General features: G+C 38.4%; 1 protein-coding gene across 4 annotated transcripts in view; it reads left to right on the forward strand.

The window, feature by feature from the left end:
- mkln1 (muskelin 1, intracellular mediator containing kelch motifs) overlaps window positions 1-24,231 on the forward strand; it is a 152,892-nt gene extending 128,661 nt beyond the window's left edge. For all 4 annotated transcript variants that reach the window (XM_073066768.1, XM_073066770.1, XM_073066771.1 and 1 more), the window contains 3 exons: window positions 3,036-3,138; window positions 13,092-13,146; window positions 14,701-24,231. In XM_073066768.1, coding sequence (XP_072922869.1) covers window positions 3,036-3,138; window positions 13,092-13,146; window positions 14,701-14,822 — 280 coding nt within the window. In that variant the 3' untranslated portion in view covers window positions 14,823-24,231. The remainder of the gene's footprint in view (window positions 1-3,035; window positions 3,139-13,091; window positions 13,147-14,700) is intronic.
- The last annotated feature ends 1,990 nt before the right edge of the window (window positions 24,232-26,221 follow it).

Genomic DNA, 26,221 nt, shown 5'->3' on the forward strand with positions numbered 1-26,221 from the left:
AACATAGAAAACCTACAGCATAATACAGGCCCCCTTTGGCCCACAATGCTGTGCCGAACATGTATGTACTTTAGAAATTACCTCAGGTTACCCATAGCTCTCTTTTTCAAAGCTCCTTGTACCTATCCAGGAATCTCTTATCTGCCTCCACCACTGTTGCTGACAGCCTATTCTACAAACTCACCACTCTCTGTGTTTTTTAAAAAAACTTACCCCTGACATCTCCTCTGTACCTACTTCCAAACATCTTAAAACTATGCCCTCTTGTGTTAGCCATTCCAGCCCTGGAAAAAGCCACTGACTATCCACACAATCAATGCCTCTCATCACCTTATACACCTCTATCAGGTCACCTCTCATCCTCCATCGCTCCAGGGAGAAAAGGCCGAGTTCATTCAAACCATTCTCATAAGGCATGCTCCCCAATCCAGGCAACATCCTTGTAAATCTCCTCTGCACCCTTTCTATGGTTTCCACATCCCTCTGTAGTGAGGTGACCAGAACTGAGCACAGTACTCCAAGTGGGGTCTGACCAGGGTCCGATAAAGCTGTAACATTACCTCTTGGCTCTTAACCTTAATCCCACGGTTGATGAAGGCCAATGCACTGTATGCCTTCTTAACCACTGAGTTAACCTGCACAACAGCTTTGAGTGTCCTATGGACTCGGACCCCAAGATTCCTCTGATCCTCCACACTGCCAAGAGACTTACCATTAATACTATATTCTGCCATCATATTTGACCTACCAAAATTAACCACTTCACACTTATGAGTTGAACTCCATCTGCCACTTCTCAGCCCAATTTTGCATTCTATCAATGTCCCACTGTAACCTCTGACAGCCCTCCACACGATCCACAACACCCCCAACCTTCGTGTCATCAGCAAATTTATTATCCCATCTCTCCACTTCCTCATCCAGGTCATTTATAAAAATCATGAAGAGAAGGTGTCACAGAAAAGATCCCCGAGGCACACCACTGGTCACCAATTTTAAGTTTCCAAGTTCTTGCCTGATAGCTTCACATTTCCCCTTACTCCAGTTAAACACTTCCCTAACGTCTGTTCCCATCCTCTCCAATGCTATGGTAAAGGAGATAGAATTGTGATCACTATCACTATGTGAACTCTACAGTGTAGAGTTAGGTAAGGGAGAAATACAAAGAGATCTAGGAGTCCTTGTTCATCAGTCACTGAAGGTGAATGAGCAAGTGCAGCAGGCAGTGAAGAAGGCTAATGGAATGTTGCCTTTATTACAAATGGAATTGAGTACAAGAGCAAGGAAATCCTCTTGCATTTGTACAGAGCTCTGGTGAGACCACACCTGAAGTATTGTGTACAGTTTTGGTCTCCAGGGTTAAGGAAGGACATCCTGGCTGTAGAGGAAGTGCAGCGTAGATTCACGAGGTTAATTCCTGGGATGTCTGGACTGTCTTACGCAGAGAGGTTAGAGAGACTGGGCTTGTACACGCTGGAATTAAGGAGATTGAGAGGGGATCTGATTGAAACATATAAGATTATTAAGGGATTGGACAAGATAGAGGCAGGAAATATGTTCCAGATGCTGGGAGAGTCCAGTACCAGAGGGCATGGTTTGAGAATAAGGGGTAGGTCATTTAGGACAGAGTTAAGGAAAAACTTCTTCTCCCAGAGAGTTGTGGGGGTCTGGAATGCACTGCCTCGGAAGGTAGTGGAGGCCAATTCTCTGGATGCTTTCAAGAAGGAGCTAGATAGGTATCTTATGGATAGGGGAATCAAGGGATATGGGGACAAGGCAGGAACCGGGTATTGATAGTAGATGATCAGCCATGATCTCAAAATGGCGGTGCAGGCTCAAAGGGCCAAATGGTTTACTTCTGCACCTATTGTCTATTGTCTATCTCCAAAATGCTGTCCCACTAAGAGACCTGACACTTGACCAGGTTCATTTCCCAATACTAGATCAAGTACAGCCTCTCCTCTTGTAGGCTTATCTGCATATTGTGTCAGGAAACCTTCCTGAACACACCTAACAGACTCCACCCTATCTAAACTTTTTGCTCCAGGAAGGTGCCAGTCAGTATTTGGGAAATTAAAATCTCCCACCACAACAACCGTGTTATTATTACACCTTTCCAGAATCTGTCTCCCTATCTTTCCCTCGATCTCTGTTACTTTTGGATGGTCTATTTAAAAAAAACACCCAGTAGAATTATTGATCCCTTTCTGTTAACTTACACCCATGGAACTAACAGAATATACTGAAAGGATGATTTTTGATTAGCCTATTTTTCAAATAAGCATAATCTGGTCATTTGATAAACTGAAGATTTTAGCCATAATCAAATGTTTATTTCTGCATTCCTATTCAATTTTATACATCACCAATTTGCTCTTTAATTTTGGCTGAAATTTTGCATGTAGCTACAGAGCTCCGAAACCATAACAGGTGTGTTATTTTTCATTGCTTAAATTCCAGGGTGATTATTTGATTATAATGTCAGGAGGTCAAATGGGTCCACGCACAGCCATGATTGAATATCCCCTTTCCTGGGTTTTCTGTTTGATACAGTCTGATGAAGGTGTCAGAAATGAACATTGATAATACTGTAAAATGGGATAATATATTTGCAGTTTGTATTGGCTGCTGAAAAATACTGGTAAAACTGACTTTAATAAATTTCAGGTACTGTAGTAGACTGGATTTTTTTCCTGTTGAATTTTTTAATTACATTACAAGGTGGAGCTTTTACAGTGGGTTATGCTGATCCTTTGGCATGTTTTTACAAGCAATCCCTAGTTAAGTTGGTGGGTGATGTCTGGAGAGTTCTGGGTGTATAATTTTGTAGAAGGCCACAAGGAGTAGTGAAACCATTTCATAGTTCTTCCCTAGCCTTTTCCCCATTCTACTCTGAAAGAAGTAACAGGTGCCCTTGCTAGATTTTGCTCTCACAACTGAGCTTGTCACTTGGCTTTGGGAATTGTTTCATTAATGTGATATGACTTGCTATCTTGTGCTTGTTCTTTATTTGCTGCACTTTAAATTTTTTACAGATTTGAGGAGAAAGCACGAGCAGATCCTTTAAATGCTTTGAAATACTTACAGAACGATTTGTATGTTACTGTGGATCATTCTGATCCAGAAGAAACTAAAGAGGTAAGTCCACCCACTTTCTACCACTTCTGTAATCTTCTCTAATTGCTGTTGCTCACTTCTTAACCAGTCAGCGAAAATTAACACATGAAGTCTGGTTTCCAGAAGCTATGTTTTCATAAATGACTTCATACTTAAGTTGCATCCAAGACAGCAAAACAAAGCAAATACCAAGAAGTCAGTCAAATGTATGGCATTGAAAATTCTGTAATTGTTTTTTTAAAAATGGAGGATGGTCTGATGATTAAATTGGCCCAAAAACTTGAAGCAAAAAAATGTTTTAACTTGAGCATTTGTCACTGAGTTTGTGCATGGAAGTAAAGAACACATTTAAAAGTGTAGAGTTAACATGAATTTGTGAATGAAAAATCATTGATGTACCAAAGTTCATTCAGTGTGACTTGGAAAACAGGTAAGGTGGGAAAACAGTGGATATATATTTAAATTATTAGAAGGCTCATAAGAAGGTGCTATTTGCAACTGATTGACAAATTATGCACACATAGAATTGGAAGTTAAACATAGGCAGGGATTGAGAATTGATAATGGGATAAAGAGCAAAGACTGGGACTGTGGACACGTTATGATTAGTGAGGTGCCACTGGGCTCATTGCTTGGGCCTTAGTTATTTACAATCTGTGTTAAGTTTGCTTCAGAGTACCAAATCAAGGATGCCAAGACATTCCAAGTGAGTAGGTGTTACATAGCAGATTGAGTGTAATGTGGAGAAAATGTCAACATCCACTTTGGAACAGAAAAGAGCAGCAGAGATATGTTGAAAAGTGAGGGACAAGATATGCTGATGTTCAGTCCTTCTCTTCATTTGAATAAAGGTGACTGTATTTCTGGGCTTTAAGGGAATTAAAGGACATTGAGATAGAAAGTTAGTTTGATATTGCTGAATGATGCAGCAGACTTGGAGGTGCACAACCTATTCTTCTTTCTTATATTCCTCACTTCCATGTTAGTTATACAAAATAGATCTAAGATTGCAATTGCATTTGATCTTTGTCAGACTTCTGCCCTTTAACATTTGGCATGTGCATTTTTTAATTAGTTACATTGATTTTTGTCTGATACCGTCTTGGTGCTTTTGTCAAGTGAGCCTATGTTTAGTGTGTGTGCAGCTTAGACCTAATGTTCAGTACAATACTTCACTAATAGAGTAGGATAATTCCCTTCAAGACCAAGGGTGGGGTTGAGGTGAATTAAGGACAAGAAGTGGTCGAAGTTAGTGGATGTGTCCTACTCCGGCAACTTACTGCTTTAATACTTTGTGTGTAAGGTTAGTATTTGGGCCTAATACAGCTGCTTAGTGGAAACATTTTAGAATGCAGACCCGCACAGTACAGTCCCTTCAGCCCACAATGTTATGCTGACTTTTTAATATACTCCCAAGATTAATATAACCCTTTCTTCCACTTCTCAATCATCAATGTGCCTCTTTAAGAGTCTCAAATGATCTAAGTATACAGTATCTGCCTCTACTACCACCCTTGGCAGTGTGTTCCATGCACTTGCCACTCTGTGTAAGGGGAAATGGAATACCTTTGACATTCACTTTTATTCTAATTATATTAAAGTATGTCCTCTGATATTAGCCATTGCTGTGCTGGGAAGAACGAACTGGCTATCCTCTCTTATCTGTACCTCATCATATACATGTCCATCTGACTAACGAAGGCAACACACCATATGCCTTAACCATCTGCGTTCTTGTGTGGCAACTTTGAGGGATCTATGGGCTTGGACCCCAATAGCCCTCTGCTCCTCCACACTGGTAAGAGTCATGTCATCAACTTTGTACTCTGCCTTTCAAAGTGCATCACTTTACACTCCATCTGCCATTTCTCAGCCCAGCTCTGCATCTTATCAATGTCCCTTTGTAACCAAGACAACCTTCTACACTATCAACAACATCACTAACCTTTGTGGCATCTACAAACTCACTAACCTACCCTTCTATTTCCTCAGGTTATTTATAAAAATCATAAAGAGCAGGGGCCACAGAACAGAAGCCTGTGGAAAACAACTGGTCACTGACCTTCAAGCAGGATATGCTCCACCACAGCCTTCTGTGGTCAGACCAGTTCTGAATTCACATAGCCAAGTTTCCCTGGATCCCATACCACCTGACTTTCTGAATGAGCCTAGCATGGGGAACCTTGTTGAACACCTTATACACCACATTCACCGCTCTACCTTCATCAATTAGTTTTGTCACTTGCTCAGAAAAGTCGATCTGGCTTGTGAGATGCAATCTGCCCCTCACAAAGCCATGCTGACTATCCCTAATCAGACTATGCTTCTCCAGATGTTTGTAAATCCTGTCTCCAAGAAACTCCTCTAATCATTTGCCAACCAAAGATGTAAGATTTAGAGCAGCCCTTGCACCCCTTTTTTGTTTGTGATGATAATTTACTTAATAAGAGGTATTATTATAATATTTTTAGTCAAATTTCTTGCCTTCTGAACTACCAGTGAGCTGTCACATGCCTTTGGTAGTGCTATCTTAAACTGGAAGTGTCTTCAAAAGTTCTAACATTCTCTATCTTAACCTTGACATGTTCCAGCACATTAGCCTATTTTACACTGACCTCACATACATCAAGATTCCTCTCACTGAAGTAAAGTAATCATTCAGAACTTCCCCTACTTCCTCCAACTCCAGGCACATGTTTCTTTCTTTTATCTTTGATCAGTCCTATACTCACTCTAGCCATCCTCCTTTTTTTCCACACCTTTAGAATGCTTTAGGGGTTTTGCTAATCATACTCACCAAGGCCTTCTCATGACCCCTTCTAACTCTCCTAAGACATTCCTTAAACTGGCTACCTTATAATTCTCAAGAGCCCTGTCTGATCTTTCCTATCTAAACTTTTAGTATGCTTCCTCCTTCCTCTTGACTAAATGTACCACCAGTCTTGTCAACCATGGTTCCTTCACCTTACTTATCCTCCTTTCCCTGCCTCAATGGGACAAACCTATCCAGAACCCCATGCAAGTGCTCCTAAACAACCATCACATTTCCATTGTGCATTTCCCTGAGAGCACCTGTTCCCAATTTACTTTGTTTCCTCCCTGATGATATTATAATTATCTCCCCCCCCCCCAATTAAATATTTTCCCATACCATGATCCTTATTGTTTCTATGCTATGCTAAAGGTCAAGCCGTTGTGGTCGTTGTTTCCAAAATACTCATGCACTGAGAGATCTGCCACCTAACAACGTTCATTGCCCAGTAGTACATACTAATACTGTCGTCTCTAGTCTGCTTGCTTATTTATTGTGTGACAAATCCTTCCTGGACACACCTAACAAATTCTGTCCCATTTAAACCTCTTGCACTAAGGAGATGCCAATTAGTGTTAGGGAAGGGGAAGCTTAATAGCTGCTGTCCCCCCCCCCCCCCCCCCCAAAGAATGTCATGGACTTGATCTGAGACATCCCTGACCCTGTCACCTGGGAGGTAACTGATCATCCAGGAGCCTCTTCCATGTCCACAGAATCTATTCTCCCTAGTTATTGAATCACCTATCAGCGCTGCTCTCCTCTTCAATCCCCGCCCACCCCAACCACTTCTTCACTCTGAGCCACAGAACCAGACTCATTGCCAGGCCTGCAGCTTTCCTTGTACCTTATAGGTTGAACAACTCTGCCACCCACGTCAACGGCATATAGAGTGTGGGATGGCTTCTTTGTGTTTAAAAAGTTATTATTGTCTGTCCATATTCCCTTTTGTGGTCCAGTATTCAGTGGCCTTTCTGTTAAATGAAGCACATAAGGAACCATTTCATTTCATTATTTATGAAACTTTCTGATGACACTGAAGTTGATAGCTGGCTGAAAAGTTGCATTTATAGTCGGTAAATAGAATTTATTTAAAATTATCTCAACTAGGTGTATAATGTTATTAGTCTGGGTTTTAAAATCGCTTCTCTCCTGTGGGGGATAAAGCAACGTTGAAAGGTGGGTCTAACCAGTGGAAGAATTTTTGGTTTTTAGAGTGGAGAATGATATAAATTGTGGATTTTGCAGGCTATTTACAGTTGATTTAAACCGTGAGACCATAAGAAATAGGAGCAGAATTAGGCCATTTGGTCCATTGAATCTGCTCTGCCACTTCATCTTAGCTGATCAGTTTTCCTCTTGGCTCCAATCTCCTCTCTTCTCACCATATCCCTTCATGCTCTAACCAATCAAGAATCTGTCAACCTCCGCTTTAAATGTACATAAAGACTTGGCCTCCACAGCTGCCTGTTGCAATGAATTCCACAGATTCACCACTCTCTGGCTGAAGAAATTCTTTCTCCATCTTCATTCTAAAAGGATGCCTCTCTATTTTAAGGCTGTGTCCTCTTGTCTTAGACCAAAGGAAACATCCTTTCCACATGCACTTCATCAAAGCCTTTCACCATTCAATAGGTTATAATGAAGTCACCCCTCTTTCTTCTACATTTCAGTGAATACAGGCCCAGAGCCATCAAACACTCTTCATATGACAAGCTACTTAATCTTGGTCATATCTTTGAACCTCCTTTCAACCCTCTCCAGTTTCAGCACATCATTTCAAAGATGAGGGGCCCAGAACTGCACACAATACTCCAAATGAGGCTTCACCAGTGCTTAAATCTCATCATTATATCCTTGCTTTTATATTCGAGTCCTCTTGAAATTAATACTATCATCACATTTGCCTCCCTCACTACAGATTCAACCTGTAAATTGACCTTTAGGGAATCCTGCACAAGGACTCTCAATCCTTTTGGACCTCAGTTTTTTGTATTTTCTCTCCATTTAGAAAATAGTCAACCCTTTCATTTTGTCTTACCATAGTGTATTGCCATATACTTCTCAAGTCATCCCTATAATCGCCAAGATCCTTTTCCATAGTGCATACTGTAGCAAAGTATTCATTAAGTATCTCTGCTATCTCCTCTGATTCCGTACACACTTTTCCATTTCACACTTGATTGGTCCTATTCTCTCACGTCTTATCCTCTTGCTTTTCACGTAGAATGCCTTGGGATTTTCTTTAATCCTGCTCACCAAGGCTGCCTCATGGACCCTTCAGGCTCTCCAAATTTCATTCTTAAGCTCCTTCCTGATCTTATAAATCTCTATCATTATCTTGTTTTTTTAACCTTTTGTAAGTTTTTCTTCTGGACTAGATTTTCAACAGGCTTTGTACACCACGGTTCCTGTACCCTATTATCCTTTTCCTGTCTCATTGGAACGTAACTATGTAGCACACCACACAAATATATCTGAACATTTGCCATATTTCTGCCATACATTTCCCTGAGAACCTCTGTTCCCAATTTATCTTCCAAATTCCTACCTGATAGCTTCATATTTCCCCTTACTCCAATTAAACGCTTGTCTGTTCCTATCCCTCTCCAGTGCTATGGTAAAGAAGATAGAATTGTGATCACTCTCTCCAAAATGCTGTCCCACTGAGAGACCTGACACCTGACCAGGTTCATTTCCAAAACCAGATCAAGTACAGCCTCTGCTCTTGTAGGCTTATCTGCATATTGTGTCAGGAAACCATCCTGAACACCTAGTAAACTCAACCCCATGTAAACACCTTGCTTCAGGGAGATGCCAATCAATGCGAAGGAGCTAGGGCTTTACTCTTTGGAGAGAAGGAGGATGACAGGAGACATGATAGAGGTGTACAAGATATTAAGAGGAATAGACAGAGTGGACAGCCAGCGCCTCTTCCCCAGGGCACCACTGCTCAGTACAAGAGGACATGGCTTTAAGGTAAGGGGAGGGAAGTTCAAGGGGGATATTAGAGGAAGGTTTTTCACTCAGAGTGGTTGGTGTGTGGAATGCACTGCCTGAGTTAGTGGTGGAGGCAGATACACTAGTGAAGTTTAAGAGACTACTAGACAGGTATATGAAGGAATTTAAGGAGGGGGGTTATATGGGAGGCAGGGTTTGAGGGTCGGCACAACATTGTGGGCCAAAGGGCTTGTAATGTGCTGTACTATTCTATGTTCTAATATTTGGGAAGTTAATATCTCCCACCACGACAACCCTGTTATTATTACACCTTGCCAGAATTTATCTCCCTATTTGCTCCGCGATGTCTCTGTTACTAATGGGTGGTCTATAAAAGACACCCAGTAGTTATTGACCCCTTCCTGTTCCTAACTTCCACACAGAGACTCTGTAGATAATCCCTCCATTACTTCCTCCTTTTCTGCAGCTGTGACAGTATCTCTGATTGGCAAGCCCCCACCTCTTTTGCCTCCCTCCTTGTCCTTTCTGAAACATCTGAAGCCTGGCACTTGAAGTAACCATTCCTGCTTCAGAGCCATCCAAGTTTCTGTACTGGCCACAACATCACAGCTCCAAGTATTGATCCACGCTCTAAGCTCATCTGCTTTGTTCGTGATGCTTCTTGCATTGAAATAGACACATTTCAAACCATCGGTCTGAGCGTATCCCTTCTTTGTCACCTGCCTATCCTCCCTCTCACACTGTCTCCAAGCTTTCCAAGCCAACCACCCCTTCCTCCGTCTCTTCAGTTTGGTTTCCACCCCTCGGCAGTTCTAGTTTAAACTCTCTCCAATAGCCTTAGCAAACCTCCCTGCCAGGATATTGGTCTCCCTCGGATTCAAATGCAACCCGTCCTTTTTGTCCTAAAAGAGGTCCCATGATGTGGACTGCCTAATGTCTGTTGCCCGGTAGCACTCACATCGACAGTGATGAAATGCTTTGAGAGGTTGGTCATGACTGGACTGAACTCCTGCCTCAGCAAGGACCTGGACCCATTGCAGTTTGCCTACTGCCACAATAGGTCAACGGTAGACGCAATCTCAGTGGCTCTCCACACGCTTTAGACCACCTGGACAACACAAACACCTACATCAGGATGCTGTTCATTAACTATAGCTCAGCATTTAATACCATTATTCCCACAATCCTGATTGAGAAGTTGCAGAACCTGGGCCTCTGTACCTCTCTCTGCAATTGGATTCTCGACTTCCTAATCGGAAGACCACAATCTGTGCGGATTGGTGATAACTTATCCACCTTGCTGATGATCAACACTGGTGCACCTCAGGATTGTGTGCTTAGCCCACTGCTCTACTCTCTATATACAGTGGCATGCAGAAGTTTGGGCACCCCGGTCAAAATTTCTGTTACTGTGAATAGCTAAGCAAGTAAAAGATGACCTAATTTACAAAAAGCATAAGGTTAAAGATGACACGTTTTTTAAATATTTTAAGCAAGATTACTTTTTTATTTCCATCTTTTACATTTTCAAAATAATAATAAAAGTGAAAAGGGCCTGAAGTATAAGTTTGGGCACCCTGCATGGTCAGCACTTAGTAACACCCCCTTTGGCAAGTATCACAGCTTGTAAACACTTTCTGTAGCCAGCAAAGTGTTTTCAATTATTGTTTGGGGGATTTTCGTCCATTCTTCCTTGCAAAAGGCTTCTAGTGTTGTGAGATTCTTGGGCTGTCTTGCATGTACTGCTTTTTTGAGGTCTATCCGCAGAATTTTGATGATGTTTAGGTCGGGGGGACTGTGAGGGCCAAGGCAAAACCTTCAGCTTGCTCCTCTTGAGGTAGTCCATAGGAACATTGTTGTAGAAGCCTTCCTCTTTTCATCTTCACCTTTTCTACAGACGGTGTGATGTTTGCTTCCAGAATTTGCTTGTATTTAATTGAATTCATCCTTCCCTCTACCAGTGAAATGTTCCCCGTGCCACTGGCTGCAACACAAACCCAAAGCCTGATCGATCCACCCCCATGCTTAAGAGTTGGAGAGGTATTCTTTTCATGAAATTCTGCATCCTTTTTTCTTCAAACATGCCTTTGCTCGTTGCGGCCAAAAAGTTCTATTTTAACTTCATCAGTCCACAGGACTTGTTTCCAAAATGCATCTGGCTTGTTTAAATGTTCCTTTGCAAACTTCTGATGCTGCATTTTATGGTGAGGACGCAGAAAAAGTTTTCTTCTGATGACTCTTCCATGAAGGGCATACTTGTGCAGGTGTCACTGCACAGTAGAATAGTGCACTGCCACTCCAGAGTCTACTAAATCTTCCTGAAGGTCTCTTGCAGTCAAACGGGTTTTGATTTGCCTTTCTAGCAATCTTACGAGCAGTTATCGGAAAGTTTTCTTGGTCTTCCAGACCTCAACTTGACCTCCACCATTCCTGTTAACTGCCAGTTCTTAATTACATTATGAACTGAGGAAATGGCTACCTGAAAACGCTTTGCTGTCTTCATATAGTGTTCTCTTGCTTCGTGGGCATCATTTATTTTAATTTTCAGAGTGCTAGGCAGCTGCTTAGAAGAGCCCATGGCTGCTGATTGTTGGGACAAGGTTTGAGGAGTCAGGGTATTTATAAAACTTGGAAGTTTGCACCACCTGTCCTTTCCTATCGATAATTGTGAACAAGTCATAGCCCTAACAAGCTAATTAAGGTCTGAGACCTTGGTAAAAGTTATCTGAGAACTCAAATCTCTTGGGGTGCCCAAACTTTTGCATGGTGCTCCTTTCCTTTTTTTCATTCTAGAATTGTACAAAACAGAAATAATACACTAATCTTGCTTAAAGTTTTGCAAAGAATGTTTCTTTTTTAACTTTATGACTTTTGGAGATCAGTTCATCTTTGACTCACTTAACTATGCACGGTAACAGAAATTTCGACCGGGGGTGCCCAAACGTTTGCATGCCACTGTACTCATGACTGTGTGGCTAGGCATAGCTCAAATACCATCTACAAATTTGCTGACAATACAATCGTTGTTAGTATAATCTCAGGTGGTGACGAGAGGGTATACAGGAGTGAGATATGCCAACTATTGGAATGGTGCCGCAGCAACAAATTGGCACTCATCATCAGTAAGACGAAAGACTTACTGGAAGGGTTAGACAAAGGAACACATACCAATCCTCAGAGATGGATCAGAAGTGGAGAGAGTGAGCAGTTTCAATTCCTGGGTGTCAAGATCTCTGAGGATCTAACCTGGTCCCAACATATCGATAGTGTTATAAAGAAGGCGGCTATACTTTATTAGGAGTTTGAAGAGATTTGGCATGTCAACAAGTACACTCAAAAACTTCTATAGTTGTACCGTGGAGAGCATTCTAACAGGCTGCATCACTGTCTGGTATGGAGGGGCTACTGCACAGGACTGAAAGAAGCTGCTGAAGGTTGTAAATGTAGTCAGCTCCATCTTGGATACTAGGCTACAAAGCACCCAGGATATCTTCAAGGAGCGGTGTCTCAGAAAGGCAGCATCCATTATTAAGGACCCCCAGCACCTAGGGCATGCCCTTTTCTCACTGTTACCATTAGGTAGGAGATACAGAAGCCTGAAGGCACACACTCAGCGATTCAGGAACAACTTCTTTCCCTCCATCATCCAACTCCTAAATGGACATTGAATCTTTGAACACTACCTCACTTTAAAAAAATATACAGTATTTCTGTTTTTGCATGTTTTTTCAATCTATTCAATATACTTAATTGATTTACTTTATTAATTATTATTTTTTTTGTTTCTGCTAGATTATGTATTGCATTGAACTGCTACTGCTAAGTTAACAAATTTCATGTCACATGCCGGTCATAATAAACCGGATTCTGATTCTGAGCCACAGGGCCAGACTGTACCAGAGGCGCAGCCACTTTTGCTTCCCCCAGGTAGGCTGCCCCCCATCCTCCACAGTACTCAAACAGGAGTACTTATGGTTAAGGGGGACAGCCACAGGGGTCCTCTGTAGCATCTGTCTTCTTCCTTTACATAATATTCTTAAGAACTTTAATCCCTTTTTTGAAACCAGCTGAAACTGTGTTGTTCCAAAATAGAATTGGTGATCCCATAGGTTTCCATTGTCAGTTTTTTAATATATGGGTATTTTAACAGTTAATACTATTGCATCAATATATTTGTAATTAATTTGTTACTTCTATTCCCAAGTTTCAGTTATTGGCTCAAGCACTCTTCAGATCTGGTTCAGATTTTATCCCATTGGGTAAGTTTTCTGAAAGATTTATTGCTGTATATACACCATGGATGGTCTGTTTTGTGTAGAATATTTTTATAATTTGGGTGCATGGTGACAATATGTAATTTGTGAGTATGTTGTATTTGTATGTAGATTTCAGTGAATGCTGGTTAAATGTAAATGAAAATCAAAAAGTGCAGAATCTGGCAGTCTGAATTAAAATTAAAATGCTGGGAACCACTTGGCAGGTCAGATACAACTAGATGAAAGAGATAGAGCTAACGTTTTTGGTTGAGGACCCTTCAGAGCCGGGCTGGATAAGTATATTGCTGGGCAGAAAACAATGGGTGAAGATAGGTTTATATGAAATACTGTGAGAGAAAAAGATCACCATAGTATAAATAGGTTAGTTAGCAATTTATTTAGTTTCCAAAGAGTGTTTACTCTAATTCTAGAATCAGAAAACCCACCTGTGGGAGTCCCATCCCAGGGTTTTAACAGCTGAAACAACTGCCCCACTCTCCTCATCTGACGCTTATGATTTCAACTGTTCACATACTTTCTTGGCATGTGATCTCATCTTGACTTTTTAATGAACTGTAGTGACGCAGATAGGGTGTTGCCCACGTTTTTTGGAAAGAGTGAGTGTTACCAGACTGTCAATAATTGTTCTTGGCCGTTTCTTGTATTCATTACATTGCCTTGTTACTCTATGATGAAACTGCTTTTATCTCCAATTTTCCAAGTTTTATAATATTTACAAAGTTATGAGTGCATAGTATTCCCAAAGAATTATAGTTGGCATGCAGGGACATATTTTCAAATTGGAACGCATCTGTTTCAGGAATGTTCTGCTTCATAGAGCAGTCTGATAACTGGGATTGTAACGGTCTTGAGCTCTGAATTCAGGAAATCTAAAATTAGTAACAGAATGATATAAATAGTCAGCAAATTGTGTGGCATGTATTAAGAGGAAAAATAAAATAAATAATTTGAATGTATTTCCTTTCATTGATTTTGGCAAAAGATTACATTAATCCATTGCATTAAGAGATTTTAATGCAATATTAGAATTAGGTTGTGGCACAAGATCCCTTCTCCAGGCTTTAGAGCTTGAAGGAATTTAATTAAAAGATGAAAAGCTTTCAAATAATTTTTTTGCGTGCTCTGGACTTTTAATTTGTACTTGTTATAGAACAAGTAAAGGACATGGATTCCACTTAGCTAATTAGCAGTTTCGTTAAGAGATTCAGCTAATTGTGATTTTACTGTAGTTTATTTTAGGTGTAGAATTTAAGTTTTTTCTAACTGGTGTATAAAACTGTTCCTGTAATGTTTTAAAATGGGATTTTTTTTGGAATAAATCTTTTAGTTGTTGGAGTCAAAAAATAAGAGTGTCTGTTTAAAAACAAGTTTGATACTGTCTTAATGTGATTTTAATACGACCCATTTTTCCCCCTTTTTTTGTTGTGTTTCTGTTTAGTGTTATATTTTGTTGCTCTTAAGTAATTATCTCTTGATTTTGAAATTGCACAACATCACTCTGGTATTAATGTGTGTTTTTTAAAAAATCTCCAACAGGTTTTTTAGATGTCGATCAGAATTATGCCCAGAGGACTCTGTTGTTTGATACACTGGTAAACTTCTTTCCTGACAGCATGACACCTCCAAAAGGCAATCTGGTTGACCTCATCACACTGTAGCTCCGTAGTATTTGCTGGATACTGGCTGAAGAGAAAGTCAATCACAGATCTAATCTCCTGTTTTATACTCGCTAGATTGGATTATGGTTTTGGCTGGCAAAGGTGTTTTATGTAACATACCTCCACGTTTCTGGTTTTTGAGTTGTGTCCAATTTCAGTGGTTTTTTCATGCCACCTTCTAAAAACTGGGTTGGAACAGATGCTGGCTATGTAAATATGGGTTTGCTTCCCATATGTGTTAAGTCATTTGCATTGGTAAATATTTAAAACTATTTTGAGATTAAATAATAAATCCTGCCATGTGACTGTCCATATAAACACATAGTTGGAATTCTTAATGTCTGGCCTGATTCTTGGAGTGACACTGCAGAGATCTCAACTGATTTTCACAGCAGCATTTTTGTTTATGTTCATGTAAATTTATCAATCCAACATCAAGGTGTTGTTGTAATGTCAGATCTGGTTCTCTTTGCCCTTTACAGCAATATTAATAATGCTTCAAAATTGTAGATTTGCCTTTTACTTTGAATAAATCTCAGTACTGTGCATCATGTTCCCTGTGAGGCTGCTGACTCTGGAATTCTGGGAAGGCAGAGGATAATTTAGTTGCTTTTTGACTTCAGAATAACTCCCTTCCATTGTCTATTTTGGTTTGCACTTTGAAGTTCCTGTCCCATTTACAGAGGAATTAACTTTATTCTTCCCATTTCGCTGCTTTTGTTTGTGCAAACAAAAATATCCGGCTTTCAAAATGGCTGTTGTTTAACAGGCTGGTTAAAAGGTGTGAAAGATTCAGTATAGCCTTTTCTTCTTGTCAAAAGATTATTGTTAAGCAATTACTTACAAAAGTAATAGTTGTCAGCACTTCTCCCTTTCTGTTGCAGCTAGTAAAGAGTGTGATGCACAGTTGCCAGTTTCCAAAGAATTAGCTGGCATGAGTTCAGTTTTGCTGTGAAAGAAGCACCTTTTTTGCAATTTATTAATATTGCAATATTATCTTGTGATATAGGCTGCTGAAAAATGCGTGGTATTAAACAATTTTCTTTTGGAAATGAGGTATGCTCACAAAAAGGTGGTTACAAAAAGGAAATGCTTTGCTGTAGAAATCCAGCGATAAAAGTATTTCCACTACAACAGATTCTATGCTGTCCTTTTTTTACGAAATTGAAAGAGTGCTAGGTGTTCCCTTCAAAATAATTAAAAAATTATGTTGATCATTATTGGTTCATCTTGATTCTTAATTTGTTGCTTTCACACCCCTTGTAGTTGACATCTAATTTTGTTTGTTCCGTCATTTCTTGCACGTTGTGTTTTTTCTCAGTCTTTTTTCATGACATCTGACATAATAAATAAAGTTTAGTCATTTGTTATAACATCAAATTGTGAAATATGTAAAACTGATGCTTTGAAGCAAATTGTGCTTTAAGAAAAAATCCAGCTCAGCTACCAAAGATTGATTGCAATGTTGTGTGGGAATGGGAACCTTGTCACAATACTTCGATTTTTGATGAGCTTCTCAGATAAACCATTTTAAATCTTTTATGCCTTCAGGAATCTTATCCCATGATTATAGAAGTTGTTTTGCACCAAGGAAAGTTTCTGAAATGTACAGCTTTGTACAATGATTATCTACATAATTGTAATATATTTACCTTTTCATTACATTTACTTTTCAATTTCTCACATGGAAATAGCCAAGGTGAAAAGCAGTCTTTGCTAATTGGCAATGGCTTTCTGGAAGGTTTTTGCTTGCAAATATTCTTGATCATGGTACTTTACCTCAGTGTTTGGATTGTTGTCTGTATGCTGCTGGTGTTCTAGACTACTTTGAGGTAAAACTCTTTCATTCTTAGGTAAAAGATCGTTGTACATTTTTTTCCTCCCACAGTTTCAATGAAATACTTAATTGGGTTAGGGGTATATCGGTGAAACTGACTAACTGAATGAAAATTTCTTTCATTATTGTTCCATTTGCCTCTGACAAGCATCTTGTGCCATGTAAAAATTTGATTTTCTCCTATAGATTTGAAGACTGTTAGCAAGTCTTGACATGGAGCTTGACATGGTTGCTTTGAGTTGATTTTGCAGATAAGGAATTTGTTAAGAAATAGGTTTGTGAATCTCAACTTGAGCATATGTCCAGTCTAAGATTGTAATTTTAGCAGTGTTGAAAGTTGAGTTAAAAGAAAAGCTTCCAACATGGTTTCAGTTGTAAGACAATCTTTAGGCAAGCCTTTTGCTTAATGTTTTCTCCCAGCTTGTAAAATACAGTTGTTTCTTCTACCAGTCAATGTTCTTCCTTTCGTACCAGGTACAATGCGTTAGTTCAGCCTTGCACCTTCTTCACTGAGCAATCCTCATTAAGAGTTCTCGCAATTTAACAATCATATTAACCAAAGCATATTATCACCGATAATTTTGTTTTGATTAACGTGACCTCAATGATCTTTGCTAGAGGCTAATCATAATTAGAACATTTATACATAATATTGATGGAAATACCGACAGGAAGAAACATTCACTTGATGCGGTTGATTCTGTTCAACGCACTAAGAGTTACACTGGTAACTAAGCAAAGTGATAAAGTATTGCTGACCTTTCTGATTACATAACCTTTTAAGTGATTTGGTTTAAACCTTCTGTATACACTATTTTGCCACTAAGTTCATGGAAGTATCCTACAACTCAAATGTTTGTTATTTTCCCAAACCCCTTCATTATTATTAATCAGTTGTTAATGTGGGAAAACAATGTTTTATTGTGTTTAGAAAACTGAGTGTGGGGCTGGGGATTGAGAATGAAAATGTCACAGCAAAGCCTTAATGATCAGTACCAAAATCACTGGTTTTAACCAAAGAGATTATAAAGGTCTTGTTGGATAGTTGTGGCCTAATTAGAAGAAACTAAGTTAAAAGTTGTGCATGTTCTATGAAAAATTAGAGTTGTCTCAAATTGTTCCACAGTGAGATTGGAACAGTATGTTATGAGTTGGCTAAGTTTTGCTTAAAAGGAATGCTCAGCGCACAGGACCAGTTGGCCGCCATCTAATAGATAAATGCTGATTAAGGCATCTGAGTTGAAACCAAAGCATTCAATGGATCTTTTGTGTGTGTGTGTGTGTGTGTGTGTGTGTGTGTGTGTGTGATACACACACACACACCACCCCCCCCCACCCCTCAAACTGTTATCTATATTACATTCCTGGTATTGTACTGCTGTGTTTTCCTTTATCCACATATTGTGAATCAGTGCTTGTACAGTCCATGAGGCTAACAATTGTCTGATATACAGGTAGAAGTTTCATTGAAGCTTCTGATAATTAGCATGACAAGCATTGCATTCCTATTACTGCTCAGAAATATAGTTTTTTTTGGTCTAGTAACCTAAAAGGTTACATGACAATATTTAAAGTGTTTAATTTGATTTGATTTAGACTGTATTTAAGGCTAGCAACTTGCAGCTACTTTTATAACTTACTGCCTCAAACAATTTTTCATCTAGTTGATGTTTTAATTATCTAGCTGAAAAAAATAAGCAGTATTTGTCAATTGTTTTGTGAGGGTAAAGGGTGATTAATTCAGTTTTATAAAATTCTCTTCCATTGGAGGAAAAGGCACTTGTGCATAGGTAAGTTTTTGCAAATGAAATTCCTTGACCTGGCTTGGCTCCTAAGTGTTTCCAAATGCTATTAGCTTGAATTTTCTTTTGTAGATAGGATTATAGCCTACATATACAACTGAATATATTATTCCTTTAAAGGTTATTGAAAACAATGTTCACAGACAAACCATTGCTTGTATTTGCTGGAAATCATTTGCACTTAATGCCTATAAGGGGTATTGCTTCAGGAGTCAGTTATAGAATTTTGTGAACACCCAAGAGAAATATTAGATTCAATAAGACGTCCAATTTTAAATTTCATAAGCATTTATACTAAATTTAAACATTTAAATTAACCTGCCTAGAGCTATAAAAAATCTGTTTCTGAGTGAAAAAATTGCTGCCTTTATAATTGGGAGACTACTAAATTGTTAGCTAAAATTCACTTGTTCATACCATGTTCAGTAGCTGACCAATAGGTGCATAGATTTATTTTGCTCTATCTGTTTGAACACAGTTTGATAGTTATTGTGCTGTTTTCTATGACTTTTTTCTTGATGTTACTTTAAAATATTGAGCGTAACCTAGTTAGCATTGCACTATCACGGCCATTATTTCTCCTTTATTGCCCACCCAATCCCTAGTGTTCTATGCCTGTATGACTCACTGTAAACATGCTTAGCTGTCAACACTATAGCTGTGTTAACTGATATTTATTCTGCATACTTTGCTGTTTGCAATTGTCTGTTAAGTAGTCAAAAAAGATAAAATATAATACATTTTGGGAGGGTTTCAAAAGATAATATGCCCATGTTGTGCTTTTTAAAAACTAGCATTTAAATGAGGCAGTCTTTTTTTTTTGTTTTTAATCTCTAAATTTCCAATTTCCTTGAAACCTCAAAAAATGTATTTGCATAATATGGACCCATTCTTTGACCCCAAACCATTGCAGGACTAAATGTTTTCGCTGAACTGTAAACCCAGATTTCATTCCTTCACTAGGGAAGAGTCATTCTGTTTTTAAAATCAAATCTGCTGAAATGGTGATGTGAAACCAAAATAAGTTACTGTCGCTCCTGCTCTGGCAGTGTGGATTTGGAAGACAAAAAATAAATACAGCAGACAAACTTACTTTGGTTGTAAATTAATTCTCTCTAGGTTTTGCCTTTTGCCAGCTCTGATTTTGCATGTACAAAAGCTTGAAATTCACTTAGTGCACACCAGAGGAGCAATAAACTGGTTATTAGTTTAGTCCAAAATTTAAATGTCAGCTCATATGCAACATAATGGAACAATTAACTCCCCATCTTTCTAAAGACTAGAGTGAAGCAAGTTAGTAGAGGGCAGATATTGGCCTATTTTAAGCAAAATGCTTCAATGGAAATCTGGTTGAATCAATATTCTCTAAAGTGGGTTCCTGCTTTTTAGTTTAAAGTGGACTTCTCCAGCACATTAGAATAAACCAAGTTCCAGTGCTTCATTTTGCAAAATAAAAGCACTGAATTTTAAGGATTCATTTGAACATGAAATAGGGTGGATGAAAAGCAAGGAAACTAAAGCCTAGTCAGGACTGAAATGATGCTTTGTTGAAGAGAATTTAGATGACTTTAATTCCAGTTCCCAACTGTTGATCTGATCAAGAGGCCTTTAAAAAGAAATTGCTGTTGCCAAGTTCAGAAGAGAAAACCATTGGAACAAAATGGTAATTACAAAAGATGAATTATTAACCTTTAAAAATAACCAAGTGGTATTATGTAATTTACAGATCTGTCTATTTGGATAAATCTTCAATAATGTAAAGATAATTTATATCCTGTAGTTTCCTGAAATTTCTTCTAAATTATTTGCATTTCGAATGATCAGGCCTGATTTTCATAAGAAACCTACAGTGTTGTATGTTTTCAATACATTATATTCATTTTTGATTCCATTTAAAAATAAATTTCTTTTATTGTGAGAGTCATCAATCGAAGCCCGGAAAATGAGTTAGGAAGGAATATGTTCAGTACAAAAATGGTCAGTTGTAATTAAATGTTTAATTGGATTGCTGTAACAAGTGACAGTAGTCAAAGTTGCACAATTACCCATGCAAAAATATTCCTCTTTGCTACAATATTGAAGAGTGTTTATTGGGCACTGCTGGTGAATTAAATGTGTTGGAAGCCAAACGTCTTTGTATTTCTAAATGTCTTGTAGTAGTTATTGGTGTTGCTGTTTCAACTATTCTTGCCATAATAGTTTTTCATCTGGACCTACAATCCAAGTACTGATTGATTTTCATCAGTACATATGCAACAGGGTTTTAATTGATGGAAAAATCCATTGCTGTTTCTGGCAGCTATCTGCCTGTAATATTCAAAATGTGAAAAGGGAAGCACAATCAAGGCATTTCACTTCCTAGTTATCACTCTGCTCAGCTTGATAACAATATCACATTAATACTCCCTGACCACTCAATTGACAATAAAATTGTTGGCAATTTTTTTTTGATAGCTACCAAGTTGACGAACGTGGGTGTGATAGCTGAAATCAAAATAACAAACAGTGGGACGAAGTTTTTTTTAATCTGCTTTAACCAGACTCTGTATACAAAATGCTGTTGATGTCTCGTACACATCAACATTGAAAGAAAAAGTTTTCATTAGAGCTTCAGTCCACTGAAACTAGGTAATTTTCATTGTTTGATCTCAATATTTCTCTTTGACTTGAGGATGAAATCCCAAAGCATGCTACTGCTTGTTTAATTTCTCTCTCTTTCACGTTATTAAAGCTCACAAAAGGCAAGAAAAAAAAACAAGCATATTGATCAAAGAAAATAAACTCTGAATGTTGGACACTGTCATCAGAAATACAGAATGCATTACTAACTGTTTTGATTACAAACTCTGCATTGCTGAAAGGGCTCTATCCAAATCTTACCTTGGTTTTCATCTTAAACTTTAATTGAATCCACCTGTAATCAACTGGGTATAATTGATGTACAGAAAAAAAAATTATAAATGCACCATTTAAAAATCTGGTCTCTTATGTTTATGCAATTGATTAAAACCACTTCATTGTTTTTTAAAAGACTATTATCTTTAACTGTTCCTGGCAGGTAAATGCAATTCCACTGAGACCAAAGGCACCAAATTCCCTTCTAGATACCCTGGTTGATACAATGGGTAGTGTACATCTCTGTAATCTGCCACATTTGTGCACTGTTTTTAATGTAGCAAGGTTTTGCAAATCATTTCAGAGTCTAAACATGCAGTGATTATGTAATGCATGGTGTAATTACCTGTTTAGCCAATTGCATTTGCTCAGACTTGGTAAATAAGCTACATTTTCCCTCAATATTCTTTCTTCTTTCCCCTATCTTCTTTCTAATGTGCACACAACTTTTGTATCAAGTTACAAAGTGAATTTGTTGTAGGTTAATAATTCCACCTTGTTAACTTTGATAATTGTAAGACCTGATGGTGTTTTACCAGTATTCTATATTAGCAAGCTTGAATGTAAATGATTTTAAGACCATAAAACAATGGAGCAGATTTAGGCCATTCAACCATCAGGTCCACTCTGCCATTCCATCATGGCTGATTTATTATTATTCTCAACTCATTCTCCTGCTACCTTCTTGTCTAAATGTTCTTGCTCTCTACAGCTGTCCATGGCAATGAATTCCACAGATTCACCACCCTTTGACTGAAGACCTTCCTCCACATCTCTGTTTTAGATAGTCATCCCTCTATTCTGAGGTTGTGCCTCTGGTCCTAGACTCACCCACTATAGGAAATATCCTCTTCACATCCACTCTATCTAGGCCTTTCTGTACTTGATGGGTTTCAATGAGATTCCCTCCACCCCTCAATCTTCTAAACACTAGCAAGTACAGGGCCAGAGCCATCATCTCATTCATTAACCCTTTCATTTCTCTTATTCTTGTGAACCTCCTCTGGACCATTTCCAATTCCAGCACATCCTTTGTTAGATAAGGGACGCAACACTGTTCACAATACTCCCAAGTGCAGCCTGATCAATGCCTCAGCATCATATCCTTGCTCTTATATTCTAGCTCTCTCAAAACGAATGCTAACATTGCATTTGCCTTCTTTACCATTGTCTCAACCTGCAAGTTAACCTTTAGGAAATTCTGTACAAGGACACCCAAGTCCCTTTGTACCTGATTTTTAAATTTTCTTGATGTTTAGTCTACACCTGTATTCCTTCAAGAATTTTAAAATGATATTTATAGAAAATATCTTGCTGCAACCCATGGCTATCTTCATTTTTAAGATTTTCCTTTCCCAAAAAATTAAAAATAAAATGGGTGAATAGTATTTGCATTTTGAAGAATGCAATGAGATATTAACCATTAAGTGAATGTGCAGGTCTAGTAAAATTATCTTCATTAGAAACTGTTTTAATATCTCAGCAATTTCATGATCTCTCTTTCCCTATCCGCATCACAAGTACTAATTGAGATCAGTAAAGTTCTGTATGCTATATTCCAATCTGTATATCCCAGTGACTATTCTCAATTGATCTTCATTAGAACTCATTAATTATTGCATTCAACAACAATTCTGTCATCTCTTTTCTACCCATAACAAATACCTAGCCAAGATCAGAATAATTCTGTATATCAGATTCCAATTTGTATATCTCTGACTGTAACACAGTAAATATTTATGTAGTGGATAATGATACTCTTTAAAATCAATGTTTGGATGTGCTTTATGTATTCTATTCTCTTTTCTAACTTTTACTTTTTAAATAGATTTGGTTTCAATGATGAATTTTCTGTTATGTCCAGCCATAGTGGAGAATTCTGATGTGATTTTTTTTTTAAAAGTACATTGATCACGTCTTGGGAACGAGGTTTTAATATTTTTCAGTATTTCAGACAGGCTATTGATCAGTTTCCTGACTGGTGTTTGTGGAATTATACAAGTGTGGAGTAGCGTTCATTGTAGCTACTGTACTTGAGACAGATGGGCTTATTATTATGTTGCTAGTGCAGTATGAGCTGCCCCTGCCTTGCCCTAATCATTTCAAATAAGTTGCAATCATTTTTTGCCATGATCCCTTGGAATACAATTAACAAGTTATGAAAACTTGATCTTTTTAAAATTTGTGAATCACTAAAACAGACCTGTTTGAAGACCTAGAGCAGCCCTTGCTATATAATTTGTCTCGTGCTATCTCATAACTAGCTATGGTTTTCGTTAAATGTGGTTAAGTTGTCAACTTGAAGACTGCACTTAAATAATCGTGCAAGGACTTTGAAATGTATGTACTTTTGAAGAGACTTCCAATTTTAGAAGGGTGTTGAACCCATTCTGGTGCTTCATTTCTTTTTTGTTTTGCTGTCTCATCCTAGTTGATGCTCACGGACCTATATTCTTAAGTTTATGCAATACCTTGTGTACAGAGCCCCATATAGGCATTGGGCTATTTTATGAATATGGGTCCTGGCGTGTTTTGTTTCCTTCTGTTCGCTAGTGTCTCTTCAGTGTCTTCTATCCGAATGTGATATTAGAAGCATCCTGTATGTTCGCCAAGGGGTTTAATAGAGCAGTTTTATCCTGTGGTTTGACTGAGATGATGTGTTTATTTTTCTCTCATTTTCATTGTTTTTTTAAAGTACAAAGCTACCAACCCAATTTTCTGAAGTATATACAATTTATGCACTACTTTGTTGTGAATAACTGTAGACTTGGTGAACAAATACAAATTGTAGAATTATGTTGTATGTACTGTACATATGGAAAAAAAGACTGTATTTTGTTCAGTTTCTTAATAAAATAAACTCCTGAAAAAGCAATTTTGTATTTCAGAGCTTGTGGATGAGTTTATAGTGAAAGTTCAGAGTAGCGCATTTATCTGTGAAAACAGTATTATGACCCTGAGCCTTTTCATTATTTGCTGTCTGATGTGTTCACTATTAAGTTCAGATTTTTCACTGTACCCTGTTTATTGTTAATATCTGGTGATGCATTGCTTATAAAAATTGATGGCCCATTGAATGTGTTTTTTATTAACTGAACTTGCATCTTTGCTGTGTATGAGTTGGGTGCTTTGGACCCAATAATTAACTTCTAATTTCTTTAAAGGCTTTAACTGGAGAATGAATGGTATTCCCACTCAATGCTTCCAAAAGCAGAAAATAGCAACCCAAGATAGTATAGGCATGTTAAACTGTTTGGAATTATTTTAGATGTTATATACATCAAAACAAAATATTGTGGTAAAATTCTTGTATTGAATTATCTCATGTAACTTCAACTCCAGGAATGGAAAATGCGTATATTGCTTTTCCATACCTTCTGATAACACTTTCTAAGTTAACAATCATGTGACCACGTAGTATTTCTGGTCCCTCAGCTCCAGGGATGTCAAAGATCTGAGATCAAGTATATAGGTATATCTCAGTTAAATTGGCTTTACTCAAGAGCTTATTAAGAACAGGCATTGGTTTTGAGGGCCAGTTTGGAACTCATGTTGGAGACCCATCTGGCATGCTTTGTGAAATAAGTCCATTATATGGGTTGTAAACACCCATGAGACAAGTAGCCCTATAAAACTGGCATCGTGAAGAAAAAGTCGCAGTCTAATGTGAATGGACACATTCCAGACTAGATGCCTTTCATCCAGGCAGATCGTGCCATACATAATTACAAAAACAGACTGTAGAATATATAATTGCAGCCTCACCAAAGTGGAAGGAAAATGATGAGGTAGATTTGGAAGACCAAGAGTTCTTTGCCCAGCATAGAGAGATCTGTATAAGTTCTGATAACAATGGATAGAAGCTGCCCTGGAATATGATTGTGTTCTCTCAGACTTTCGTGTCTTCAGACAGGAGAGTGAAGGTGACAAACATTGGTTGGAGGGATCCTTGATTTTTGGCTGCTTTCCAAAGGCAGTGGGTATTGTGAATGGAGTCAGTGAAGTGGAGGTTGGTTTGTGGGATGAACTGGGCTGCATCCACAACTCTCCGCAATTTCTTATGGTCTTGTGCAGTGGTGCATCTAGATAAGTAGTACCACCTTACAGACCCTTTAGCCCCATTGATCTCAGTATCCCTTATTCCTCTGCTGCAAACTTAAAACACGGAGAGCAGGTTGGGTTTTATTGTTAATGGATGCAGCTCTTTTCTCAATAAGCTCGTAAGAGCTTTTTAAAAGTATAATACTCCAATTATGCTTTTATTTTGGATGAGGAAGTAGAAGGACAGGTTAGTAAGTTTACAGATCACTCAGAGGTTGGAGTTGTGGATAGTGTAGAAGGTTGTCGTAAGTTACAATGGGACATTAATAGCATACAGAGCTGTGTTGAGAAGTGTTCAGTTTGGAAAAGTGAAGTGCTACACTTCGGAAGGTCAAACTGGAAGGTAGAGTACAGGGCTGATGGCAGGATTCTCAGCAGTACGGAGGAACAGAAGAGATCCATTTCCTCAGATTCTTCAATGTTGCCATGCAAGTTAGTTGATAGGTGGGTAAGAAGGTTTACAGTGTGTTGGTCTTTGTTAGTCAAGGGATTGAATTCAAGAGCAGTGAGGTAATGTTGCAGCTCTATAAAACTTTGGTTAGACCACACTTGAAGTATTATGTTCAGTTCTGGTTGCCTCATTATAGGAAGGATGTGGATGTTTTAAAGAGGGTGCAAAGGAAATTTACCAGGATGCTTTCTGGATTAGAGAGCATGTCTTATGAGGATTGATTGAGCAATCTAGGGTTTTTCTTTGGAGCAAAGGGGAATGAGAGGTGACTTGATAGAGGTGTAGAAGATGATGAGGCACAGATCAAGTAGAT

This window comes from Hemitrygon akajei, chromosome 14, assembly GCF_048418815.1.
Source record: "Hemitrygon akajei chromosome 14, sHemAka1.3, whole genome shotgun sequence".
NCBI classification, from domain to species: domain Eukaryota; kingdom Metazoa; phylum Chordata; class Chondrichthyes; order Myliobatiformes; family Dasyatidae; genus Hemitrygon; species Hemitrygon akajei.